Source organism: Phoxinus phoxinus (assembly GCF_949152265.1).
Source record: "Phoxinus phoxinus genome assembly, chromosome: 10".
Lineage (NCBI taxonomy): Eukaryota > Metazoa > Chordata > Actinopteri > Cypriniformes > Leuciscidae > Phoxinus > Phoxinus phoxinus.
In genome coordinates this window covers 29,263,080-29,277,355 of record NC_136885.1, presented here as the reverse complement: position 1 = coordinate 29,277,355, position 14,276 = coordinate 29,263,080, and the positions used below count along the sequence as shown (strand labels likewise).

Sequence of the window (14,276 nt, the reverse complement as noted above, 5' to 3'; positions counted from 1 at the left end):
GCAAGTTTATACAATGATTTTGAAAGATCCTTGTCCAGCGATGATGAATTTATTAGTTAGAAGATGTGGGAGCCCTGTATACTGTATCATCATAGCCTTCATTTCCAATTCTATGTGTGAGAAATACCAATAAATAAAAGTTTTCTCACTCAAAGAGCCTCATAATTTGAGCTCAGATAGAACTGACACCACCCTCTCAATTTCTCTAAAAAAATGAATGCTGTGTGAAGAACACACAAAAAATGTTCAGCTCTAAAGTTACATTGCCATTGGCTATAATGACCTGTCAGCGTGTCAGATCCCAGTGCCATGGCTGTCAACTCTCACCAATAATCAGACAAAAGGCAGAACTGAAGATGAGAGTCTGACTGTCACCTACAGCATTCAGTCGCACATGTGAATGACTGTGGCAGGTGGAGCTGCTCTTTCATCTACCCAGAATGCCAATCACACGAGCAGGGAGCACTCCTGTTGAATAAGGAGAGCGTATCTCCATATCGCTCGCTTCGGGGTGCAATCTAGTTTTCACTTAGACTGATCAAGACTGATTTCATGGTCTGAAATAATTGGATATTGATGTAAAAAGAGTGACAGAACTGAAAATAAATAAAAACTTCAAGCTGTAGTGGTGTCATAGTGATCCTCTCATCACAATCGCACTGAGTCACTGATACCAGGGTGTTTTTCCAAACCATTTCTATGTTGTTGCTAAGGCCTAATTTGTCCTGAAATCTGTCTGCCTGTCTGTCTATTCTAATTGAAGTGAATTGAACTGAATATTGACACTGTTATCTTCTGCTTTATGTGAAGCAATTGTTTTCAGTATTGATGAAGTTCAGAACACTGTTATTTAACTGAATTGAATCAAAATTGAACGGACTTGAGCTGAATAATGACATTACTGTCTTCAGTAGAGCTGCTTATTGCTGAATTGAACTTGTTTCATAATGAATTAACTTTACACAGTTATTGAGCTGCATTGAGCTGAAAAATGAAACTATTGTCTTTTTGTCATTTGAATCCGTCTCATATTTGATGAAGTTTGCTATTAATATGTGAAGCTGCTTTTAAACTATTTCTATTGTGTATAAAGCGCTACAAGAATAAAGGTGATTTGACTATGCTGATTTGGTGAATTATTATCCAATAATATTGGTGCTCAATTATTAATAATGGTTCTTATTATATCAATGTTGAAAACAGCTTTTGCTGCTTGATACTTTGTGGAAATATCTTTGTCACTTTTTATCAATTTAATCTCTCCTAAAAGTAGCCTATTCATTTCTTTCTGTCACAGTTTCCACAACAGTTTTCAACATTAATACATGTTTCTTGAACACCAAATCAGCATTAGAACAATTTCTGAAGGATCATGTGACACTAAAGACTGGAGTAATGGCTGCTGAATATTCAGCTTTTTTCATCAAAGGAATAAATTACATTTTATAAAACGGATAGTTCCGGTCCTTGATTCTGATTGGTTGAGCCACGTTCGACGAAGCCGTTGTAAATTACTCAACAAACATATTTGTGACTGCATTAGTATTACTGCGCAACTGCCCTTTGTGATTATTTGTTGCTGCATGTGTTGCTTGGCAACCACTTTGAAACTACAGTCCTTGTCGGAGGAATAAACGTGTTATAACGTTATATTTTTTTGTAGCTGGTGTTTATTTTATGAATAAAATAAATCTTAAAATTAATATTTTGATGGAGTAACCATTTTATAAAAGCAATAAGCCCCTTGAAGCCGTGTTTTACAGTGAATTTAGAACAGCTAAGGGGGTTTTAGGCACTCCACTTCGCTGGCTTATTGCTTTATTAAAATAAGCAGTAGAAATGACGGTTGCTTGCCTTAGCAGAATACAAGTTTGTTACTCTTTTTGGTGATTCAAATGATATTTGCCATGGCTTATCAGTTCTGAAAGTGAACATTTTGTCTTTCTTCATCTTCTCTTTCTTTTTATTCTGCCCCTGTTAGTCTTCTTTTCTATCATTTACACTCCAGGTTTTGTGCAGTCATGAATTTGAGAGGCACGTTTGTCTGTTCAACTTTTTTTGCTTTGGCATTTGCTGAAGTGAAGCTGTGGCTTATCATGATGCAGCTTCTAAACTTCAGTGACATTTAAGAAATAATATCAATATTCATGAAGCATAAGCATAAACAAAGCAGGCTGACAGAGTTATGCGGTTAGAAGTGGGTCATCTGGGCACTCACGATTACAATCTGTCAGTCATGTGATGGCAGACGCCCTTTCTCTGTTTCTTTTTGTTCCATCAGCCCTCCGTGTGCACGCGCAAGGTCTTCTCGCTGTTATTTTTGTCCATTGCATCTACACGATGGGATGGGGCTGAACATCTCTTTAACATGTGGGAGCTCTGTTTCACCATCATTCATTTATCACAATCAAACTTTGAAAGTTTCTCCCTTATGGACATTTTCTTGCGGCATCTTGCCTCACTGACTATTAAAATGGTTTCAAAATGTTAATTATGAGTGTGTTTTAGTAGGAATTCTATGACTATGTTCGTAATCACTATCTTTATCTTGCCTATACATGAATTTCGAAAGATCATTTTGAGAATAAGTTTAAAATTACCAATAAAATTTGATAATTTATGATATATTATCATAATATATGATATAATAATAATATAATATAATAATAAGATTTATTATAATAAATTATCGTCTATTATACTCAACAAAGCTGCATTAATATAATAATAAAAAAACGGGTTAGATTGTTCATATATTTTAAATTGTAATTTCTTCCTGTGATGGCAAAGCTGAATTTTCAGCATAATTACTCCAGTCTTCTGTCACATGATCCTTCCGCTATCAATCTAATATGCTGATTTGTTGCTCAAGAAACATTTCTTATAATTATCAATGTTGTAAACAGTTGTGCTGCTTAATTATTTAACTGAAACTGTGATAATTTTTTCAGGATTCTTTGATGAATAGAAAGTACAAAAGAACAACAACATTTCTTTAAAATATATACAGTTGTAATCGAAATTATTCAACCCCCATTACAAATCAGGTTTATTTGCAAAATGTACAGACGTTCGGATATTTGCAATGATCAAAACAAACAAAAGAAATTGAAATAGTTCAACACATCAAATGTTTCAAGTTGTTTCCCCAAATCCAACTGAAAATGCAACTTTTAATGTCTCAAAATTATTCAACCCCCTGAATAGAATCCCACATGAGCTCAATTCTGCAAAACAGGTCTCAAGCACACCTGATGCCACTAATCAAGGGCTTCATTAGTTGCACCAGGTGTGCTTGAGCTAGAACACATGAAATATCTGAACTGGCTAGGTTTGCTGAGTGTCACGTTTGATGGCATGTTAGAAAGATGGCTACGTAAAAAGAATGTGCCAAAAAGTTAAGAGAATATATAATCGCCCTTCACAAACAGGGAACAGGACACAAAAAGATAGCGAAGACACTAAATGTTCATAAAGACACAGTTGGAAGCATAGTTCGCAAGTTGAAAGTTAAAGGAACAGTGGTTACACTATACCTGGACGTGTTCATTTATCACACTGGGAACAGTCCCTTCCCAGCAAACACGTGACGTGACGTAACGGTGACGTAACGTGACGTCAGTATTGGTCGTGGGTTCGTCACGTCACCAAAAGACTAGACGTTGTGGCATAACCCATCATCTCGTGGTCATTTTCGAACCTCCTCACCACGTCTTACCCACGTCATGATGTTGTCACAACGTGCTGGAGACGTTGTCACGTTGTCGGTTGGCGACGTCGTAGCGACCTCTTTTGGTGTTTCACTTTGACGGTTGTGGCGACGTCATATGCTAACGTCATGTGACTAAAAATGACCTGACGTCGTCACAACGTCATATTGTTTGCTGGGTTTGAGTGCACTGCATTGTGAGATATATCTTATAACAAATAGAAATATTAGTTCTATTCAGAATAGCTATTTTTCTGCAAATATATATATTCACACTTTCTGGTTCTTCCTCCTCCATCCTTTTATCTTCCTCTTCGAAAAATCCACTTTTCTGCCTTAGTGTCTCCTTCACATGTATTCAAAGACAGCAAGCGAGGTCTCAGTTGTCAATCTTCCTTTTTGCCTCATTTAAAGTGGACAGCTGAACGAAGGAAACATTTCTTCACACAAGTTGGCCTTATTTAAAGCTGTTCAGAAACGGGAAGCGCTGATGTGAGAGCATGGTAAACAGCTTATTTGGGGTGCTGGCATGCAGTTGAAATGGTTAATGATAGCTCTTGCAGCACCCTGCAGCCCTCCTCTCGGGCCTGCTCTCATAAACGTGGAGATGGGAGAGCAGCCTATTAACTATGCAGAGTGAATGTGGCTGCAGAATCAGAGACCCCACGTTCTGCAAAGTAATTACTGAGACATGGAGTTTTGTGAGGAAAGGAAGGTAAATGTGGCTTCCAGGGGCAATTAGACCCATGTGTGGGGGATGTTGCACATGTTGAGGCTCATCCTTTGGGGCAGTGCTATTTGTGACTTGTGTATGTATATGAGTGTGTGTTTTGTATGTGTGAGAATGGATGTGATGAAACCTTATGAAATAGGCTTATGCTAGCCAAACTTCCATCCGGCATATCACACACAAGAAAGGCCAAGAAAAAAGGCTGGTGTGAAACCATTTATAGTAGATTATTTTGTTTGCTCTTTCAGTAGATCAGACATTTTTTAATATGCTTACATAACAATATATAGCTACTAACAGTTACACTTTCAAGGCCATGCTTAAAGGAATATTCCAGGTTCAGTAAAAGTTAAAGGATTAGTTCACACAAAAATAAAAATGATCGTATAATTTACTCGCCCTCAAGCCGTATATGACTTTCTTCTTTCAGCCAAACAATCAGAGATGCATAAAAAATATCCTGTTTCTTCCTAGCTTTATAATGGGAGTGAATACCGGTAGGAATCTACCAAATACCGGTTCCATTAACTCTATCGCTCAGGTATTCGCTTTTACTACTCTAGCCAGAAGAAGTATTCTCCTTAAATTGAGATATGCTACTTCCCCTACTCACAATATATGGATACAAGATATTTTTTCTACATCAAATTGGAGAAACTAAGGCCCCATCCACACTACTGCGTTTTCGTTTAGAAACGGAGAGCTTTTGCTACGTTTGCACCTCCCGTCCAGTCTACAACGGCAAAAACGAAGACCTAAAACGGAGAAGTTTAGAAACGCTCCGACCGGAGGGCGTTTTAGTGAAGACGGTCAAAACGGAGGACTTTACAAACGATGACGCAGAGGCTCACGCTCGGCTCTATGATTGGGTGTCATCAGTCATGGCGTATCCTTCCAGGATTCGTCAGACACCCATCACATGACCCGTCCCCAAGAATAAAACATAAACAGCCTGGACTACGTAACGTTAGTGACTGCAACATGGTAACGAATTACAACGTTGTATTATGACGTTGATGTCTTTACTAGCAGCTGTTGTGCAAGTAAATTCTGCATTTTACAATGCTATAACTGCCTACATGCGCCTGTTTACACCGGCACGCGCATGCCCAGTGTTGGTAAATGGTCACGTGATCCGCGTTTTCAGTCGTTTTAATGTGGACGGAGATCAATCAAGATGTCAAGGTGATTAGGATCTATCAAAACGTATCTTAATACCAGGTGTTAACGGTCAAGGAGTCCTGAATTTTTTTCCCCAGTTTCAAAAAAATTTTTTAACAGCATATTATTGCTCTTTTGAACTTTCTATTTATCAAATGATCAATCCTGAAAAATTGGTTATAGTTTTTCAATTGCCTTCAACCATAATTGTTCAACAAATTGATATCACCATTTGAGCAGTTGTCATTTGAAGCACAACTGAATGACTAGAAGCCTTTCCACCAGTGGTGTCTTGAATATTTATTTGTATATCTCCAGAGCTCTGCTGTCTAGGTGTTGACTGCTCTGCCCTTCACTGCCAAAAGACTGTCAGTCCAGTCTAGAGATGCTCTCAGGCCCTGTTTATGCAGGCATAAAGGGACTTTTCTAAGGCTGAGAGGACACACGTCTTTTCTGAAAAGCTGGCTTGCCCAGGCATTCTTGTCATAATTGTCATGTGGGATCTGCTTGTTGATGTGTATGACAGAGTGATGGAAGATCCATGAATGGAAGGCTTGGCTTCGGATGGTCCCGCTTTTATGGTTCCAGCCTCCAGGTTACCTTTTTATTTGCCTGAGAAAAAAACCTGTAAAGCCTGATTTATTTTCAGTGAGCAATGAAATTAAGTTCTTGTCAATATTATGCCATTCTGACATTTCCATTATTGTTCTTGGAATATTTGTAGTAATTCCCCTTGTGTCATTTTCTGTTTTGAATTATTGCTTAGTGAATTTTAAGAACAATAAGTGTTCATTTAATATCATTAATTTCATTACCTTCATTAAAGCAATTTTGTGTGCATCTCATTTGCTATCATTAACTTGTATTATGTATATCTTATATAATGTCATATAGACCACATTTGTTATCAGCATTAGCACTGGTCATGCACTAAAAATTTAGAATTGTTTGATATTTATTTTTACACTTTTTTCTGAACTTTTCCATGAACTTTTATTCTATTTGAAAAAAGAATGAAGTTAGAATATCTGTTTTTTCACGATCAGAATTGTATGTGGTTTGACAACACAAATGTTCATTTTTTAATCAAACAAACTCACAAGTTTAAGAAGTCTCTTCGGCCATGTGCACTCTGTAAAGTTTCAGGGGTGACAATCATATTTAAATACGAGAGTGAATCCCCATAATTATAATTTCGGGTGTGTATAGAATACAACCAAAGTCAATTCATTTCACTCGGCGGCCATCTTTGAAACATCTCTCAGGCAGCTATTTCAGTTATTTCAGTGCAGCTAGTTGAATGGGTAAACTAGCTGTTCACCAAGCTTACAAATAAATGTAATATTTGAAACCATCAATGAAATCTGACAACAATTTTCTCATAAATGTCTAATGATCCTAGGTGCGCATCTCAGCACATTGACTGTTTATATAGCAACTAGAGCTTCTAACCAAAGATTTTATACATAGAAAGACAGTGCACTCATATTATGATATGGTGTCATATTATGGAAGAAAGTGTGAAATAAGTCCCGCCTTCTAAAGAAAAGAGCACGATTTTGGAGAATTTGATGTTTTCCCATTCAAAGAGATAGGAGCTGCACTTGCATGCCGAGGGGCATTTGAAAGATGGCCGTCGAATGAAATTACTTGTCTTAAAGGGACTTTGTTCTAACGACAGCTGCTTTTATTTACATATAACGCGTAGCACAAGTGTTACTCTTTTGGCGTACAGTAAGTCGACTTGCGTAGGCCGTCTGCCGGAAGCTAGTTATTTTAGTTTATAAAGTTTTAAATATAGATATTTTTCTTACAACAAAAACATTGCTTTACTTCAGAAGGCCTTTATTAACATCCTGGAGTCATATAGATTACTTTTATGATGGATGGATGCAAAATCAGGACCGCCATTCACTACCATTATAAAGCTCGGAAGAGCCAGGATATTTTTTTAATATAACTCTTTTTGTGTTAGCCTGAAAGATTGCCATAGGATGGCTTGATGGTGAGTAAATCTTCGGATAATAAAAATTTTTGGGTGAACTATCCCTTTAAAGACTTATTTTCAATATAAAGCATTTTGATTTATTTTTGTTTATTATGGGCTTGTTCTTGTTTGCAAGATCTAGCAACATGGATGAGTCAAGCCAAGGCTTTTCTTGCACCACGCATACAGCAGAGAGAAACATTTTACATACGGCATTAACAACTGGTTTTTCAGTTCGGTTTCACACGTGTCACTACATACATTTTTCGGGAATGAATTTGGTTGTAAAATGTGGTTGTCACTCCCTTAAATTACTGAACTGTGTGTGTTTGGAACACGAATAAGCAATAAACCCGCTCTAAATGCCCACATAACTATAGAGTATTCAACACTAACAGGTCTCCACATTACTTAACATATACAAAATATAATTCGTTTTCTAATATACCTTTCAGTCACAGCAAATCATGCCAAAAGCTTAAAACATTTCTGTTTCTTAATTTGTGTTTCTAGCCAAAATTCAACTAGATTACTTGCTTACCATAAAGACCTTGACTATGGTTGAAGTATTTGAGAGATTACTTAATTAATTAATTTTACTCAATTACTCTGAGTATATTACAATTATTAAGGTTTACAATGTTCAATCCTCTCACAGTTCATGTGTGACACCAACCTGTTTTTTTGACTAGCTTAACACGCTCTTTAAATGTTTACTTTCCTTTAATAGACCAGATGTCACGAAACAGTGGCAATTACTTCTTTTCAGATGAATAATCGCAAGGAGCGTTCTGAGAGGTTAACAAGTTATCTCATGTACAACAGAGCATATGTTTACTGACAGCAGAGTCGGAAAATTCCCTGTACAAACAACAGTTAGACAGAGAAGGGATGTGTATTAAGCGTCATCAGAACTGTATTATTTTCGCTTTGAGAAGTGAGATTTATTTGCATATTCACCAGCATAATTAAGCTGCTGCTTTGAGGTCCATGTCTCCCCGATTGATGTTTATTCCCTCCAGGTGCATGCGGAGTAGATGACATACGCAACTTTCGCAATAAAACAGCTCCAGCTGCCCAGAGGAAGCCCTGTAAACAAAGAGAAAACACCTGGAATATTTATAGATCTAAATGAAGAGGAATGGTGGTGTCTCCAGATGGTTGGTTCAAATGAAACGGGTAGTCTGAGTTATGCAAACAGACCAATTTAATGGTGAGGTAAATACTTGAAAAGAAAAAAGATTTGAATAAATAAAATAAAATGATTGTTTTTGCATTTGTGATGAACAAGATTCTGGAGTGGGCAGGAAAAAGTTGAGAAAAAGAGCCATGGTTTTCCTGCTTCTTTGGAAAACAAAATGCTGAATATGAATATGCTGGAGATGAAATTTAGAAAAAGTGCTTAAATGTTAAGCTTTTGTTTACGATATCACACAAATGACATGTGAGGCATACAGTACAGTACACAGCTCATGATAAACATCCGCATACGTGAAATGCATTATTGTGGCAGACATTTATACGATTCAATCTTTTTAAATGGTAAAAGATCTCAGTCAGAAAGAAAGAAAGAAAGAAAGGTTGGCACTTCCCCTCACAAAGAGCAGATTGAAATGAAAAACAGAACAGAATCCTGAGTCTCTAAGCTGCCTGAGGAAAGTTAAACAACTGAGACTAAACCACGACTAGGCAGCTGAGGCATGTCAGATAAAACAAACCATTTTCTTTGCCCGTGTGAGGTGACAGGGACATTCTTCAAGAAAAGGGATTTGGCAGTGACATGGCTTTATCTGCATATTTTTTCCCCTTTTTGTTCTGAGTTTTAATTACATTTGCTGGTTTAATTTAAAACAGCAGTAAAAAAGTTAACTTTAGGTAATTATAGGTCTCATACCATACCCTATCTCCTGAGTGAACTAACCCTTAACCCGAGTCTGCATCAAAATGCTTTGCTATATCAGCTATTAGTACTTGTCAGTTTGTAGATTGTACTTTACTTGAGATTGATGATAAAACATTAGGGCCATTAGGCTAAGCGCTCTAGGAAAAACAACTAGAGTTGCCTTTGGTGGTTAATGGTAAGATAAGTATAAATGGATTGGGGTTGTACAGTACAAATTGATCCGTTCTTTAAGGTCACTTCCCAGGTCACTGAGTCCAAGTTGATCAGCACTTGTCAAACGTCTTGTTACTTCCCTGTCAAGCAGCTGGAATATTGACCTTAGAAATCCTCCTGGAAAGCTGTTAAGTTGATTAATGTATAGACATAGTAAGTAGAGACACTCCTGAACATCCACTTCAGTGATTTCAGCTTAACTGAAGCCAATGCTGTGCTTTGAATGGAATACAATAGTGTACAGTGTGTGCATTAAAGGACAAGTTCGGTATAGATTGAAATTTGGACACATGCTGCTGGCCCGAGAATTTTCGGTTTCTGTGGTAGCGCCCCCCCCACCTCCACAATGGCTGCATAGGTGCACTGGAACAATCCTTCCTAAAACGCATTAAACTTTCGTTTACAAAGAAGTGAAGCTCACCGAGTGGTCAGGGGTGTCGTAGTTTTTTACCAACTCCATTGACTTGTATTGGATGTGCTGTGAGGTACGGTATTACAAAAACTACGATAAAACCTGTTGCATCTTTTGCAGCGATTTTTGTGTGAGCATGTCAGTGAACACCCCTGACCACTCGGTGAGTGTTAGTGTGCTATGTTAGTGTGCTATTCTGAACATAATCCAAGTAGGTATTTGTTTTCTGCTATGTTTACAGGTGGACAGGACGGAGGTGATTCGGAGTTGTATAAACCCCACGTTTTCTAAGGTCTTCACCCTGGACTTTTACTTCGAAGAGGTTCAGCGACTACGTTTCGAGCTCTACGACATCAGCAGCAGTCATAATGGCATGAGAGAGGCGGACTGCCTGGGAGCCGTTGAGTGCACACTGGGCCAAGTGAGCAACCATCTCCATCTCACAATATGCATAGAAATTCAAGCATGTTATGCGTAATTATTATGTTTTTTCAAGTTTTGCTTGGCAATGCTCATTTTTGCAACAGGATCTCTATGTGATCATTGATTGCACACAGTCAGGGAAGAGTAGGGCCGGCACTGTGCCCAAATCAGATGAAGCCTTCTAATTAAATAATCACACCAACAACCGTTAAGAGCATTTCCGGACATTTTACGGCTGATTGAATTGTGAAACGTGAGATGTCTGTGTAACTGCCTCAGTGTGGGGGGAATGCCAGCCCAGATGGGCCATGCCACTCTCTTATCTGTAGTTTGAGCAAATGGAAAACCAGACACATGATCTTCCGCCAGATGGTTTAGATATGCAGTTTCTCAGTGAAGAATTGGCTAGAAGCTTATAATGTATAGCGGATGCCAATATTCATTTTTGTTCAATATTCATGTGTTTATCTTTTTGCATCAAAGCCACTTTCTAGGTCTGGTTTTCTCTCCGGGGAGCTGAGTTGTTTGTTTTAGTTTAGTCTGTTTTGGTTGGAGGGGGAAGAGGAGAGGATAATTGTTGAAATGATCTGCGTTTAATAAAGTGAGAGAGCGAGGTGTTGACGCTCGCTCGTACAGAGTTTCTTGGGGGATAAAACCAAAAACACTCACTCCTAGTTATAAATATTTAACAACTAGTAATGAAGCATTTATCTGGAGTGGATAAGACTTCTTGGTGTAATTATGAACTAAGCTTACATGCCAAATGATCCCTAAGGTGTTATTATGTACTGCTCATATTTGTGTTTTTATGTGTGTGTTCTGTCCATCAAAAGCAGCCTCCGACCGACTGAAAATATCTTATTTCCCTCCAAATAGATCATCTCCCAGAGAAAATTCACCAAAGCCCTGCTTAAACAGGGCAACACAGTTGGGAAATCGTCTATTACGGTGAGCACTTTCCCAAATCCAAAATTTATATGGTTGCTCTCTCTCTCACGCTCTACTTATGCAAACATTCAGCTGTGCACAACACCAGCAAATGGCCTTACTTTCATGGCCTAACCTTTAAAAGCTTTGCACTTTATATGACAGAAGTGCTTAGAATTATCAATGCCACTATTGAACCCAGGCAAACAGAACTAATTTTCAATGTACACTAGAAGCTTCCCAAACAGTCAGGTGCGGTATTGAAGGGAGGCTATAAAACAAAAATGGTAGAAAATAGCCAGAGGAGCTTGTTAATGCAAGCTGACAGAACGCAGTAGCAACAGTTGAACATGCAAGGCTCAGTGGGTGAGAGGAACGAGATCTATAAAACAAATGTCAAACAAATGGTTAGCTTCTGATTCAGTTTTCTCTTCTGCTGGAAACAATTCATCATTCTCAATCTCTCCAGATCACCGCTGAGGAGCTGACAGGAAATAACGATTATGTTGAACTCTCATTCAGCGCGAGGAAGCTGGATGATAAGGTAGGAAGACCTCCTGTGCATATGTTTGTTCAGAATATAAAATGATCTTCCATAACAACAAGGATATGATGCCATGTGATGCTCATAAATATTTCTCTGAGGTCCATTTAACCCTGAGTTTTGGGGTCAGTACAATTTTTTTTTATTTAGCATGGTTGCGAAAGTTACAGAAAAGTACATTTATAATGTTACAAAAGATTTCTCTTTCAAATAAATGCTGTTCTTTTGAACTCTCTATTCATTAAAAAAATCCTGAAAAATTGATTACAGTTGTCACAAAAATATTAAGCAACACAACTATTTTCAACATTGATAATAATAAGAAATGTTTCTTGAGAACCAAATATTATTAGATTACATATTAGAATGATTTCTGAAGGATGATGTGACAGAAGACTAGAGTAGTGAATGCTGAAAATTCAGCTTTAACATCACAGGAGTACAAATATATTCAATATTTCACCATATTACTGTTCTACAGTACTTGTGATCAAATAAATTCAGCCTTGGGGAGCAGAGATATCTTTTAAAATCTTATCGACCCCAAACTTTTGAATAGTGGTGAATAATTTTGAAGATATCGAAGACACTTGTTTCAACCTTTTCTCACGGCCTCTCAGATCCCTAGAATTAAACAATCCAATTTTTGCAGCACAGCAGTTTTCTGCTCTATTGCATGAAGACTTGTGTTTGTTATCACGTGTCAAATATAGTTTAACTTTCCCATCCTTCATCTTTGCCTCTTGGCAAAGTCTGCATTACATTGTGAGAGGAATATGAATTGAGCTGTTGAGATCTGACGGAAATGATCAGGGATGCTGTTAAAAACAAACTTCAGCCTTGAAAAGTCCCCATACGTGGAAATGCGGTCAGACAGTCGAGAAAGAAAAAGGCAGAGTGAGAGCGAGTGACAGAGAGAGTATACTGTTCCTCTAGGAGACACAATCAACTCTTGTCAGCAGGGTAATTACATGGGACTAAAATTAAGAAGAGGGATTAATACAAGCATAACAAATGTTCCACAGGAGTGTCTCGGTTTCACACGGAGCGTCTCGCACTGCTGCTTGACAAGACGTCAAATGGTAGTGTGACAGGGCCATCAGGTAATTGAGAAAAGGATAGGGAGACACCAGAAACTCTTAAATAACGCTCGACTACGACACCTGCACAAATCGATGAATCCCTCCAATCAACCTGTCGAACATGAAACAAGACAAAAAAGGAAAAGAGAACGACTATCGTACATACCAAGAGATGTTCACAATACGGTAATATGCATGGTCGCTCACCATATCAACGTGCAGCTATTTGTTCATTGACAAACTAGTAACTATAGAAACTCAAAAAAATAAATAAACCATTTTATTTTTTACTTAAAACATAAATACCAACCTGAAAACACAGAGACGCCACACCAAACATTCAATGGAGAACTTCCGTAAAGGGGCGGTATGAATGCTAACGCATCCCAGGTAACCCAACCCCTGACGTTTTATATTTTGAAACCCCAGCACTGATTTTTTTGTGTGCAAACACTCGCCAATGAACAATGAGGGTACACTTCACCCTGCTACAATAGAACAGGAAAGCCTTCTTTAAATCACTTTTCATTTAAGAGCCCTTTTCTTCTCCTTAGTCATAATCCTTCAGTGAAAATCATATCCTCTGCATCTGAGTTATTAAAACTCTAATTAAGCTTCTAGACTGGTGGAGAGATCAGAGACCCGGGCTGTCAAGATTCTCTGAAAACTTTTGATAGTTGCTATTTCATTCCCCCGCTTTAACTTTGACTGAATGCCTATAAGGATTTAGGAGAACACTACTGTTGTAGACAGCATCTTTGAGCGTTAAGCTGTGAGTGGTCTGTTTTGACGCTTTTGTGCGCTCTGCTCTTTTTATGTGTTGAAGTTGTTCTGAAAGATCTGAAAGTCCTGAAAATGGCTCCTGGTAATTCAGTGCAGTTTTGATCATTCAGCAAACCTGCCCCCCGTCCTCTGAGAAAAAGTGAAAAGTGACTAATTTAGCCGAGGAAAATCTGCAACTTTAGGAAACTGAAATACATGCTATAGTTTCTTATTGTCAGCAGATAATAATATGTTTTTTAGTTTAAGATTTATACAGTATTAGGGAGATATAAATGCATATATAATATATGTACATTTAATGTTATGTACAGTAGGCTAACTTTTCAAGTGCTGAAAATAGTTTAAAAGAAGGAATATTTGTGGATGCGTTGGCAATATAAGCAAGTGAAGTTTTTTAATGGT

At 37.8% G+C, this 14,276-nt stretch overlaps 1 protein-coding gene across 3 annotated transcripts in view; it reads left to right on the top strand.

Annotated features, from left to right (window-relative positions):
* The window catches only part of cpne4a (copine IVa), a 55,147-nt gene that overhangs the window by 18,396 nt on the left and 22,475 nt on the right, over window positions 1-14,276 (top strand). For all 3 annotated transcript variants that reach the window (XM_079625467.1, XM_079625468.1, XM_079625469.1), the window contains exons 3-5: window positions 10,357-10,536; window positions 11,415-11,486; window positions 11,935-12,009. In XM_079625467.1, the coding sequence (XP_079481593.1) occupies window positions 10,357-10,536; window positions 11,415-11,486; window positions 11,935-12,009 (327 nt within the window). The remainder of the gene's footprint in view (window positions 1-10,356; window positions 10,537-11,414; window positions 11,487-11,934; window positions 12,010-14,276) is intronic.